Source organism: Oncorhynchus tshawytscha, unplaced genomic scaffold, assembly GCF_018296145.1.
Source record: "Oncorhynchus tshawytscha isolate Ot180627B unplaced genomic scaffold, Otsh_v2.0 Un_contig_612_pilon_pilon, whole genome shotgun sequence".
NCBI lineage: Eukaryota > Metazoa > Chordata > Actinopteri > Salmoniformes > Salmonidae > Oncorhynchus > Oncorhynchus tshawytscha.
In genome coordinates, this window is record NW_024609596.1 from 76,248 (window position 1) to 92,233 (window position 15,986).

At 52.9% G+C, this 15,986-nt stretch overlaps 1 protein-coding gene across 1 annotated transcript in view; it reads left to right on the forward strand.

The window, feature by feature from the left end:
* llgl1 (LLGL scribble cell polarity complex component 1) overlaps window positions 1–15,986 on the forward strand; it is a 77,224-nt gene that overhangs the window by 3,435 nt on the left and 57,803 nt on the right. Inside the window, exons 3-7 of the mRNA XM_042316141.1 lie at window positions 1,387–1,544; window positions 8,089–8,235; window positions 10,322–10,484; window positions 10,700–10,835; window positions 15,002–15,056. Of these exons, the coding sequence (XP_042172075.1) occupies window positions 1,387–1,544; window positions 8,089–8,235; window positions 10,322–10,484; window positions 10,700–10,835; window positions 15,002–15,056 (659 nt within the window). The remainder of the gene's footprint in view (window positions 1–1,386; window positions 1,545–8,088; window positions 8,236–10,321; window positions 10,485–10,699; window positions 10,836–15,001; window positions 15,057–15,986) is intronic.

The following is a 15,986-nucleotide window of genomic DNA, read 5'->3' on the forward strand; positions in this document are numbered from 1 at the left end:
GTTAGGTCACTTCCTGTAGGACGGGTAAGACTGTTAGGTCACTTCCTCCAAGGACGGGTAAGACTGTTAGGTCACTTCCTCCAAGGACGGGTAAGACTGTTAGGTCACTTCCTCCAAGGACGGGTAAGACTGTTAGGTCATTTCCTCCAAGGACGGGTAAGACTGTTAGGTCACTTCCTGTAGGACGGGTAAGACTGTTAGGTCACTTCCTCCAAGGACGGGTAAGACTGTTAGGTCTTAAATTAATTTAATAGGGATCCCCATTAGTTCCTGCAGCAGCTACTCTTCCTGGGGTTTGTTATGGATCCCCATTAGTTCCTGCCAAGTCAGCAGCTACTCTACCTGGGGTTTATTATGGATCCCCATTAGTTCCTGCCAAGTCAGCAGCTACTCTTCCTGGGGTTTATTATGGATCCCCATTAGTTCCTGCCAAGGCAGCAGCTACTCTTCCTGGGGTTTATTATGGATCCCCATTAGTTCCTGCCAAGGCAGCAGCTACTCTTCCTGGGGTTGGTTATGGATCCCCAATAGTTCCTGCAACAGCTACTCTTCCTGGGGTTTGTTATGGATCCCCATTAGTTCCTGCAGCAGCTACTCTTCCTGGGGTTTACTATGGATCCCCATTAGTTCCTGCCAAGGCAGCAGCTACTCTTCCTGGGGTTTATTATGGATCCCCATTTGTTCCTGTCAAGGCAGCAGCTACTCTTCCTGGGGTTTATTATGGATCCCCATTAGTTCCTGCAGCAGCTACTCTTCCTGAGGTTTATTATGGATCCCCATTAGTTCCTGCCAAGGCAGCAGCTACTCTTCCTGGGGTTTGTTATGGATCCCCATTAGTTCCTGCAGCAGCCACTCTTCCTGGGGTTTATTATGGATCCCCATTTGTTCCTGTCAAGGCAGCAGCTACTCTTCCTGGGGTTTATTATGGATCCCCATTAGATCCTGCAGCAGCTACTCTTCCTGGGGTTTATTATGGATCCCCATTAGTTCCTGCAATAGCAGCAGCTACTCTTCCTGGGGTTTATTATGGATCCCCATTTGTTCCTGCCAAGGCAGCAGCTACTCTTCCTGTTGGTTAAATATGCCCTCGCATAATTTGCAGGCAATTGTTGATTTGACAAAAATAAGTGCGATGGCGTGTGATCCTGGATTTGACTGTTAGGATTGCACTGTTGGGATTTAAATAGTTTAACTGCACAAATCAGTTGACTGCATACCCACAAGCCTCTGCAGCCCCTCATGATGTCAGATATTTTGTAGCCCCACCCCCCCCATCAAAGTTGTCCATCCCTGGTTTTAGGTGCTAGGTTTATTTTTATTTACAAATTCACCCTTCAGTCCCTCCTTCCTGGTCTGTGATGTCATCCTGGTGTTGTGCTCTGATAGGGCCGTCTGTTGTCGCTGCTTGATGACAACACGCTGCACCTGTGGGAGCTGGGCGGCGCTTCCCGGGACAGGGGAGGGGCTAAGAGCGAGGGTGTGGTCTACCTGGAAGAAAAACGCAACTACAGTCTCCTGGGACGACCTGGACTAGAGAGCTGCAGGTACACCCCCTCCCCCACACACACACGACACACACACCACACACCACACACACCACCCACACACACCACACACCACCCACACACACCACACACACACACACACACACCACACACACCACACACACACACACACACACACCACCCACACACACACCATACACCACCCACACACACACCATACACCACCCACACACAGACACACACCACACACACACACCACACACCACACCCCACACACACCACCACACACACCACACACCACCCACACCCACCACACCACCCACACACACCACACACACCACCCACACCACACACCACCCACCACACACCACCCACCACACACCACCACACACACCACACACCACACACCACCCACACACACCACCCACATCACCCACACACCACACACACACCACCCACACCGCCCACACACACACCACACACCACCCACACACCACACACACACCACACACCACACACACACACACACACACCACACACACACACACACACACCACCCACCACACACACCACCCACACACCACACACCACCCACACACCACACCACACACCGCCCACACACCACACACCCACACCACACACCACCCACCACACCACCCACACCACACACCACCCACCACACCACACACACCACCCACCCACACCGCACACCACACCACACCACCCACCACCCACACACCAACCACCACCCACACACCACCCCACACACCACCCACACACCACCCACCACACCACACACACCACCCACACACCACACACACACCGCACACCACCCACACCACCCACACCACACACCACACCACACACCACACACCACCCACACACCACCCACACACCACACCACCCACACACAGACACACACCACACACACACACCACACACCACCCACACACCACCCACACACCACACCCCACACACACCACCCACACACCACACCACACACACACCACCCACACCCACCACCCACACACACCACACACACCACCCACACCACACACCACCCACCACACACACCACACACCACCAACCACACACCACCCACCACACACCACACACCACCCACACACACCACCCACATCACCCACACACCACCCACACACACCACACACACCACCCACACCGCCCACACACACACCACACACACACACACACCACACACACACACACACACACACACACACACCACCACCACACACCACACACCACCCACACACCACACACACACACACACCACACCACACACCGCCCACACACACACACACACACCACCCGCCACACCACCCACACCACACACCACCCACCACACCACCCACACCACACACCACCCACCACACCACACTCACACCACCCACCACACCACCCACACCGCACACCACCCACACCACCCACCACATCACACCACCCACCACCCACACACCAACCACCACACACCACCCCACACACCACCCACACACCACCCACCACACCACCCACACCACACACCACCCACCACACACCACACACACCGCACACCACCCACACCACCCACCACCACATCACCCCACACACCACACACACACCGCACACCACCCACACCACCCACCACACCACATCACCCACCACCCACCCACCAACCACCACCCACACACCACACCACACACCACACACACACACACACACCACCCACACACCACACACCACCCACACACACCACCCACACCACCCACACACCACACACCACCCACACACCAAACACCACAGACCACCCACACACCACACACACACACACCACCCACCACACACCACACACACCACCCACCACACACCACACACCACCCACACACCACACACACACACCACACACACCACACACACCACCCACACCACCCACACCGCACACCACCCACACCACCACCCACACACCACCCACCACACACCACCCACACACCACCCACACACCATCCACCACCCACCACACCACACACCACACCACCCACCACCCACACACCACCCACCACACCACCCACACCCCACACACCACACACACCACCCACACACACACACACACCACACACACACCACACACACACCACACACCACCCACATCACACACACCACACACACCACCCACCACCACACACCGCACACCACACACCACCCACACCACCACCCACCCACCACCCACACACCACACACCACCCACACACCACACACACACCACCCACACCGCCCACACACACACCACCCACACACACACACACACACCACACACCACACACACACCACACACACACACACACCACCCACCACACACCACCCACACACCACACACCACACACACACCACACCACACACCGCCCACACACCACCCACCACACCACCCACACCACACACCACCCACCACCCACACACCACCCACCACCCACACACCACACCACACACACCACCCCACCACACACCCACCACACACACACACACCACACACACCACACACCACACACAGACACCACACACCACACACCACCCACACACACCACACACCACCCACACACCACACACCACCCCACACACCACCACCACACACCACCCACCACACACCACCCACACACACACCGCACACCACCCACACCACCCACCACACCACACCAGCACCACCCACACACCAACCACCACCCACACACCACCCCACACACCACCCCACACACCACACCACCCACCACCCACCCACCACCCACACACCACACCCACACACCACCACCCACACCACACACCCACCACACACACACACACCACACACACCACCACACACCACCCACACACCACGCACACACACCCACACCACCCCACACACCACCACCACACACCACCCACCACACACCACACACACCGCACACCACCCACACCACCCACCACACCACACCAGCCACCACCCACACACCAACCACCACCCACACACCACACACCACCCCACACACCACCCCACACACCACACCACCCACCACCCACACACCACCCACCACCCACACACCACACCACACACACCACACACCCACCACACACACACACACACACCACACACCACACACACCACCACACACCACACACCACCCACACACCACGCACACACACCGCACACCACCCACACACACACACACCACACACACACCACACACCACCCACATCACACACACCACATACACCACACACCGCACACCACCCACACCACACACCACCCACCCCACACCACACACACACACCACACCACACACCACCCACACCACCCACACACCACCCACACCACCCACACCACCCACACACCACACACACCACCCACACCACACACCATCCACCACACCACACACCCACCACACACACACACACCACACACCACCCACACACACCACCCACGCACACCACCCACACACCCCACACACCACACACCCCACACACCACACACCACACACCACCCACATCACACACACCACATACACCACCCACCACACCGCACACCACGCACACCACACACCACCCACCACCCACCACACACCACCCACACCACACACACACACCACACACCACCCACGCACCACACACCACCCACACCACCCACACACCACCACACCACACACCACCCACACACACACACCATCCACCACACCACACACACACACCACACACCACCCACACACACCACCCACACACACCACACACCACCCACACACACCACCCACACACCACACACCACCCACACCACACACCACCCACACCACACACCATCCACCACACACACACACACACCACACACCACACACACACACCACCCACACACACCACCCACACACACCACCCACACACCACGCACACACCGCACACCACCCACACACACCACCCACACACACCACCCCACACACCACCCCACACACCACCCCACACACCACACCACACCACCCACCCACCACCCACACACCACACCACACACACCACCCACACCACACACCCACCACACACACACACACCACACACACCACCACACACCACACACCACCCACACACCACGCACACACACCACACACCACCCCACACACCACCACCACACACCACCCACCACACACCACACACACCGCACACCACCCACACCACCCACCACACCACACCAGCCACCACCCACACACCAACCACCACCCACACACCACACACCACCCCACACACCACCCCACACACCACACCACCCACCACCCACACACCACCCACCACCCACACACCACACCACACACCCACCACACACACACACACCACACACCACACACACCACCACACACCACACACCACCCACACACCACGCACACACACCGCACACCACCCACACACCACACACACCACACACCACCCACACACACCACCCACGCACACCACACACCACACACCACACACCACCCACACACCACACACACACACACCGCACACCACCCACACACACCACCCACACACACCACCCACACACACCACACACCACCCCACACACCACACCACACACCACCCACCACCCACCACACACCACCCACATCACACACACCACATACACCACCCACCACACCCCACACCACACACCACCCACCACCCACCACACACCACCCACACCACACACACACACACCACCCACCACCCACACACCACACACCACCCACACCACCCACACACCACCCACACCACACACCACCCACACCACACACCACCCACACCACACACCATCCACCACACCACACACACACACCACACACCACCCACACACACCACCCACACACCACCCACACACACCACCCACACACCACACACCACCCACACCACACACCACCCACACCACACACCATCCACCACACCACACACACACCACACACACACACCACCCACACACACCACCCACACACACCACCCACACACCGCACACCACCCACACACACCACCCACACACACCACCCCACACACCACCCCACACACCACCCCACACACCACCCCACACACCACCCACACACCACCCCACACACCACCCACACACCACCCCACACAACACACACACACACCACCCACACCACACACCACCACACACCACACACACCACCACACACCACACCTACACCACCCACACACCACCCACACACACCACCCACACCACCCACACACACCACCCACACCACCCACACACCACACACACACCACCCACACACCAAACACCACAGACCACCCACACACCACACACCACACACACACACCACACACCACACACACACACCACCCACACCACACACACCACCCACACCACACACACAACACACACCACACCCACCACCCACCACACACACCACCCACCACACCACACACCACCCACACCGCACACCACCCACCACCCGCACACCACCCACCACCCACCCACCACCCACCACCCACACACCACCCACACACCACCCACCACCCACACACCACCCACACCCCACACACCACACACCACACACACCACACACCACCCACACACACACACACCACACACACACCACACACACACCACACACCACCCACATCACGCACACCACACACCACCCACCACACCACACACCGCACACCACCCACACCACCCACCACACAACACACCACACACACCACACACACACACCACCCACACCACACACCACCCACCACACCACACACCCACCACACACACGCACACCACACACCACCCACACACACCACACACACACACCACACACCACCCACACACCACACACACCACACACCACCCACACACACACCACCCACACACACCACCCACACACCACCCACACACCACACACCACCCACACACCACACACACACACCACACACACCACACACACACACCACCCACACCACCCACCACACACCACACACCACACCACACACACACCCACCACACACACGCACACCACACACCACCACACCACCCACACACCACACACCACCCACACACACCACACACCACTCACACCACACACCACCCACACACACCCCACACACCACACACCACACACCACCCACCACCCACACACCACCCACCACACACCACACACACACACCACACACCACCCACACACACCACCCACACCACACACCACCCCACACCCACACACCACACACACCACCCACCACCACCCACCACACACCACCACACACCACCCACCACCCACACACCACACACCACCCACCACACACCACACACACACACCACACACCACCCACACACACCACCCACACCACACACCACCCACTACACCACACACCCACCACACACCACCCACCACACACACCACCCACCACACACACCACACCACACACAACCCACCACCCACACACCACCCACACATCACCCACCACACCACCCACACACCACACACCACCCACCACCCACACACCACCCACACACCACCCACCACACACAGTGAGACACTTGGAACGTATACATACACAGAGACATACATGTATGTGTGTGTTATAATGTGTGTGATGTTGTCTCCAGTGCAAGCCGTGTGACAGTTCTGCTGTTGTTGAGGTCATGTGACCTGCTGTGTGTCGGCACCGAGGGAGGGGGCATACACTTCCTGGATCTGCCACGCCTCTCGTTGAGGGATAACCAATCACTCCTGCTGGACCAGGTGATGCAGAGGTGAGTGACAGCTGCTTCAGCCAGTGGGAGGAGGTAGTGTGGGTCTGTTCTAGAATGGGTTGGGTTCTCCAGGTTCCATCCTGGTCAGCTGACAGGAGAGCTGTCACAGGTGTGTATCTATGTTGTGTGTACATTTCCCACTGCTCCTGTCGTCATGGTCTTTAGGGGGAAGGGCCTCCTGTTGTCATGGTCGTTAGGGGAAGGGCCTCCTGTTGTCATGGTCGTTAGGGGGAAGGGCCTCCTGTTGTCATGGTTGTTAGGGGAAGGGCCTCCTGTTGTCATGGTCGTTAGGGGGAAGGGCCTCCTGTTGTCATGGTCGTTACTCTTGGGGGAAGGGCCTCCTGTTGTCATGGTTGTTAGGGGGAAGGGCCTCCTGTTGTCATGGTTGTTAGGGGAAGGGCCTCCTGTTGTCATGGTTGTTAGGGGAAGGGCCTCCTGTTGTCATGGTTGTTAGGGGAAGGGCCTCCTGTTGTCATGGTTGTTAGGGGGAAGGGCCTCCTGTTGTCATGGTTGTTAGGGGGAAGGGCCTCCTGTTGTCATGGTCGTTAGGGGAAAGGGCCTCCTGTTGTCATGGTTGTTAGCACCGAGTCAAGGCTCTTCCCCCTAACGAGGGCTCAACGTCACATCACAGAGAGGGGGCTGGAGGTTCAGAGGGTGAGGTGAGGGAGAGAGGGGGCTGGAGGTTCAGAGGGTGAGGGATGAGGTGAGGGAGAGAGAGGGGGCTGGTGGTTCAAAGGGTGAGGGATGGGGTGAGGGGGTGGAGGTTCAGAGGGTGAGGGAAGGGAGAGGGGGGGGTGGAGGTTCAGAGGGTGAGGGATGGGACAGGGAGGGGGAAGGGGGTTGTGGTTGAGAGACGGGGAGAGACACAATGAAATGCTTTGTGGGTAATGTTTGTGGTTCAGTAGTTCTGGCGACCATCCTTTCTGCTGGACTGCCCTCTCCTCAGTCACTGTGTGGAGGGGTTGCACAATCACTACACTTCTCTTCTCAGTCACTGTGTGGAGGGGGGCACAATCACTACACTTCTCACCTCAGACACTGTGTGGAGGGGTTGCACAATCACTACACTTCTCTTCTCAGTCACTGTGTGGAGGGGGCCACAATCACTACACTTCTCTCCTCAGTCACTGTGGGAGGGGGCACAATCACTACACTTCTCTCCTCAGTCACTGTGTGGAGGGGGCACAATCACTACACTTCTCTCCTCAGTCACGGTGTGGAGGGGGCACAATCACTACACTTCTCTTCTCAGTCACTGTGTGGAGGGGGCACAATCACTACACTTCTCCTCAGTCACTGTGTGGAGGGGGCACAATCACTACACTTCTCTTCTCAGTCACTGTGTGGAGGGGGCACAATCACTACACTTCTCTTCTCAGTCACTGTGTGGAGGGGGCCACAATCACTACACTTCTCTCCTCAGTCACTGTGGAGGGGGCACAATCACTACACTTCTCTCCTCAGTCACTGTGTGGAGGGGGCACAATCACTACACTTCTCTTCTCAGTCACTGTGTGGAGGGGGCCACAATCACTACACTTCTCTTCTCAGTCACTGTGTGGAGGGGGCACAATCACTACACTTCTCTCCTCAGTCACGTTGTGGAGGGGGGGCACAATCACTACACTTCTCTTCTCAGTCACTGTGTGGAGGGGGCACAATCACTACACTTCTCTTCTCAGTCACTGTGTAGGGGGCCACAATCCCTACACTTCTCTCCTCAGTCACTGTGTAGGGGGCCACAATCACTACACTTCTCCTCAGTCACTGTGTGGAGGGGGCCACAATCACTACACTTCTCTCCTCAGTCACTGTGTGGAGGGGGGCACAATCCCACTCTGGGGGGGTGAGATCCTTATCAGTCTTGGTTCTGCCTCATCTGAATCACTACACTTCTCTCCTCTGCTCTCTTCTCCGGGCTCGGTTCTGCCCAAACTGCTGTCACTTTTCATTGGCTGATGTATGCTGATTGTCTGGCTGGTGGCGTTTTTCAGCGTACCTGAGGACTACAGGTGGCTGATGGGTAACAGTGTTTTTCAGCGTACCTGAGGACTACAGGTGGCTGATGGGTAACGGTGTTTTTCAGCGTACCTGAGGACTACAGGTGTGGGAAGTCTCTGGGACCGGTGGAGTCGTTACAGGAACACCCCAAGCAGCCAGGGAAGATTCTGATTGGCTACAGCAGAGGCCTGGTCGTCCTATGGGATCTCAGCACCTGCAACGCAGAACACATGTTCCTGGGAAAACAGGTAAATATAAACTGGACAAAAATATAACTACAGCTCTGTCTGTCTTTCATGGCTCTTTGTCAGAAGTCTTTCTGCCTGTCGTCGTATTGCACCTCTCTACTCTCCTTCCATTGTTCAAGGAAGTTCATTTGTTCCTTATTGTGCTCCTATAATACGGCTAAATACAGTGTGTGTCTGTTACAATATGGTTAAATGCTGTGTGTGTGTCTCTGCAGCAGCTGGAGTCCCTGGTGTGGGAACGTTCCGGTAGCTCCTTCGTCAGTTCCCATAGCGACGGGGGGTACAGCGTGTGGGCTGTTGCCAGTGGTAACACGTACACACACCAGCCCGTGTCCTCGTCCATCCCCTATGGTGAGAGACAGACATACACACCCCCCCTTAACCCCACACACACACACACACACACCCTAATCCCTACACACACACACACACACACCCTAATCCCTACACACACACATCACCCTAACCCCTACACACACACCACCCTAACCCCTACACACACACCACCCTAACCCCTACACACACCACCCTAACCCCTACAAACACACACACACCCTACCTTTGTTGTCCTGTCCTTGAGACCTCATTAACTCCTTGTCTGTCTCGTTGTGTCTCAGGTCTGTTCCCTTGGGACCTCATTAACTCCTTGTCATCTCGTTGTGTCTCAGGTCCGTTCCCTTGGGACCTCATTAACTCCTTGTCATCTCGTTGTGTCTCAGGTCCGTTCCCTTGGGACCTCATTAACTCCTTGTCATCTGTCTCAGGTCCTTTCCCTTGGGACCTCATTAACTCCTTGTCATCTGTCTCGTTGTGTCTCAGGTCCGTTACCTTGGGACCTCATTAACTCCTTGTCATCTGTCTCGTTGTGTCTCAGGTCCGTTCCCTTGGGACCTCATTAACTCCTTGTCATCTGTCTCGTTGTGTCTCAGGTCCGTTCCCTTGGGACCTCATTAACTCCTTGTCATCTGTCTCGTTGTGTCAGGTGTGTATCAGGTCCGTTACCTTGGGACCTCATTAACTCCTTGTCATCTGTCTCGTTGTGTCTCAGGTCTGTTCCCTTGGGACCTCATTAACTCCTTGTCATCTGTCTCGTTGTGTCTCAGGTCCGTTCCCTTGGGACCTCATTAACTCCTTGTCATCTCGTTGTGTCTCAGGTCCGTTCCCTTGGGACCTCATTACTCCTTGTCATCTCCTTGTCATCGTTCCCTTGGGACCTCATTAACTCCTTGTCATCTGTCTCAGGTCCGTTCCCTTGGGACCTCATTAACTCCTTGTCATCTGTCTCGTTGTGTCTCCAGGTCCGTTCCCTTGGGACCTCATTAACTCCTTGTCATCTGTCTCGTTGTGTCAGGTCCTCTTGGGTCCTTGTCATCTGTCTCTGTGGGTCCGTCATTGGGACCTCATTAACTCCTTGTCATCTGTCTCGTTGTGTCTCAGGTCCGTTCCCTTGGGACCTCATTAACTCCTTGTCATCTGTCTCGTTGTGTCTCAGGTCCGTTCCCTTGGGACCTCATTAACTCCTTGTCATCTGTCTCGTTGTGTGTCAGGTCCGTTCCCTTGGGACCTCATTAACTCCTTGTCATCTGTCTCGTTGTGTCTCAGGTCCGTCCCTTGGGACCTCATTAACTCCTTGTCATCTGTCTCGTTGTGTCTCAGGTCCGTTACCTTGGGACCTCATTAACTCCTTGTCATCTGTCTCGTTGTGTCTCAGGTCCGTTACCTTGGGACCTCATTAACTCCTTGTCATCTGTCTCGTTGTGTCTCAGGTCCGTTACCTTGGGACCTCATTAACTCCTTGTCATCTGTCTCGTTGTGTCTCAGGTCCGTTACCTTGGGACCTCATTAACTCCTTGTCATCTGTCTCGTTGTGTCTCAGGTCCGTTACCTTGGGACCTCATTAACTCCTTGTCATCTGTCTCATGTCAGGTCGTTCAGGTCCGTTACCTTGGGACCTCATTAACTCCTTGTCATCTGTCTCGTTGTGTCTCAGGTCCGTTACCTTGGGACCTCATTAACTCCTTGTCATCTGTCTCGTTGTGTCTCAGGTCCGTTACCTTGGGACCTCATTAACTCCTTGTCATCTGTCTCGTTGTGTATCAGGTCCGTTACCTTGGGACCTCATTAAAACCTCTTGTAAACTACCCGTCCCGGAGCGTTGTTATCAACTGACACTAATTAGCATAACGCAACGGACATAAATATTACTAGAAAATATTCATATTCATAAAGCAAGACAAGCATTTGTAAGTTTATCGATAGCCTAGCATAGCATTATGCCTTGCTAGCAGCAGGCAACCTGGTCACAAATCAGAAAAGCAATCAAATTAAATTGTTTACCTTTGATGAGCTTCGGATGTTTTCACTCACAAGACTCCCAGTTAGATAGCAAATGATCCTTTTTTCCAAAAATATATAGTTCTTCACGTTTGGCTGAGAATTCGACCGGAAATTGCGGTCACGACAACGCCGAAAAATATTCCAAATTAGCTCCATTTTATAGACAGAAACATGGCAGATGTTGTTTATAACCAATCCTCAAGGTGTTTTTCAAATATCTATTCGATAATATATCAACCGGGACAGGTGGCTTCTTAGTAGAAAAGAGAGAAACAATGGCCGCATTTGTCCTTTATAGTACAAAACACTCTTGAGTCCCAATTGGGAACCAGCCCTCCCACCGTCAGCTGGAATGTGGCGCATGGAACGCAAAAAATATTCTTAAAAATATTTAACCTCCACACATTAACAAGTCCAACAGCTCAAATGAAAGATAAACAACTTGTTTATCTAACCAGCAAGTCAGATTTCTAAAATGTTTTACGGCGAAAACATTGCACATATTTATGTCAAACCACCACCAAAGACACACCGAAGACCAAGCTAATTTCCATAGCCAAATTCAACAAAATATGCAATCACCAAACGCAGGATTAAAATAAACATAATTTCACTAACCTTTTGAATTCTTCATCAGATGACAGTAATATAACATGTTACACAGTACATTTATGTTTTTTTCAAAAATATGCTATATATATCCATAAATCTCTGTTTACAATGACGACATGTTCAAACAAATGCTACTCGAATGTCCGGAGAAATGCGATTGCTCCAGCATATGCCGTCAGCTAACATGGAATACACATCATAAACTTTGACTAAATATGCATGTTCTACATATATATAGAAAGATACACTTCTTCTAAATGCAATCGCTGTGTTACATTTATTTTTAACATTACAGATTTGGTTCACTAGGCTATAATATGAGTTGGCGCTCAGGAATTAGCATTTTGGCTCCTCTACTTCGGAGTCCACAGAAACCCATAATAAACACATAAATCTTCCCTTACCTTTGCTGTTCTTCCATCAGAAGACCTGGAAGGGTTTATACTTACCAAAAACAGCTTTAGTTTGGAAGTCTGTGTCTTTCGGTGATCAAACACGACATATTTCGGTTGAAATGCAGCCAAAAAGTCAAGTGGGTGCGCACCAAAACGTCGAAATTACATATTATATGTCGACTAAACTTGTCAAACTATGTTCAGAACACAGCGTTAGCATGTTATCTAGCTTCACAGCAATTCTCAGGACGAAGAGAAACACACGAGTCGTTTAATCAATCTTGGAACAAAGACATCACCCGAGCAGAACGCGCAAGAGAGTAACCTGTTTTCTCGCGTGACCGAAAGGTTTCGGGCCGCCAAAACCCTCGTGAGCGTGCGATTCTCACAATGAGAAGCCCCATTGAAAGCTGACACCGCGCTGAAGAGATAGAGACTGTTCCCAGGACTGTAGGTGCTTGGGAAGGGTGGGGGCGATGACGTCAAAGTTGGGCCAACTTTTATGATGACAAGAGACTTTGGGAGAATGAGTGCCCTGAGAGTTCTGCTTTACATAGAGACATAATTTAAACGGTTTTAGAAGCTTTAGTGTTTTCTATTCAATAATAATTTTTATATGCATATATTAGCAATTTTTGACAGATTTTTTTTCTGTTTACTATGGGCACGCAATCACCCCAAAGGGGGCAGCAATCAGCCCTATCTTTAACAGGCTTTAGTAGAAAAGAGAGAAACAATGGCCGCATTTGTCCTTTACGCACAAAACACTCTGAGAGACTCCAGCTGATCACTGACGCAATGTTGACGTTCAGGCTCATTTTTTAAAATAAAAGCCTGAAACTATGTATTGTGACACTAGACACATTAGGGAAGCCATAGAAAAAGGAATCTGGTTGATATCTCATTCACTGCTCAATAGGGACGCATAGGAACACAGAGCTTTCTAAATAAGAGTCCCTTCCTGATTGGATTTCGCAATATCAGTTCTGTTATACACAGACAATATTTGTACAGTTTTGGAAACCTCAGAGTGTTTTCTATCCCAAGCTGTCAGTTATATGCATATTCTATCATCTGGTCCTGAGGAATAGGCCGTTTACTTTGGGAACGTTATTTTTCCCCCTAGTCACAACAGGTTTTTAACTACTTGTCATCTGTCTCGTTGTGTCTTAGGTCCGTTCCCTTGTAAAGCCATCAACAAGATCTTATGGAGGACGATTCAGTCAGGGTGAGGAGTCAGGACCACTATCTATCTATCACTATCAGTCTCTACTGTCACTAGGATCCATTCTGGTAACACTATCAGTATCTACTGTCACTAGGGTCCATTCTGGTAACACTATCAGTATCTACTGTCACTAGGGTTGATCCATTCTGGTAACACTATCAGTATCACTAGGATCCATTCTGGTAACACTATCAGTATCTACTGTCACTAGGATCCATTCTGGTAACACTATCAGTATCTGTCACTAGGATCCATTCTGGTAACACTATCAGTATCTACTGTCACTAGGATCCATTCTGGTAACACTATCAGTATCTACTGTCACTAGGGTTGATCCATTCTGGTAACACTATCAGTATCTACTGTCACTAGGATCCATTCTGGTAACACTATCAGTATCTACTGTCACTAGGATCCATTCTGGTAACACTATCAGTATCTACTGTCACTAGGATCCATTCTGGTAACACTATCAGTATCTACTGTCACTAGGATCCATTCTGTATCCATTCAGTATCTACTCACTAGGATCCATTCTGGTAACACTATCAGTATCTACTGTCACTAGGATCCATTCTGGTAACACTATCAGTATCTACTATCACTAGGATCCATTCTGGTAACACTATCAGTATCTACTGTCACTAGGATCCATTCTGGTAACACTATCAGTATCTACTGTCACTAGGATCCATTCTGGTAACACTATCAGTATCTACTATCACTAGGATCCATTCTGGTAACACTATCAGTCTCTACCATCACTAGGATCCATTCTGGTAACACTATCAGTATCTACTATCACTAGGATCCATTCTGGTAACACTATCAGTATCTACTGTCACTTGGATCGATCCATTCTGGTAACACTATCAGTATCTACTGTCACTAGGGTCCATTCTGGTAACACTATCAGTATCTACTGTCACT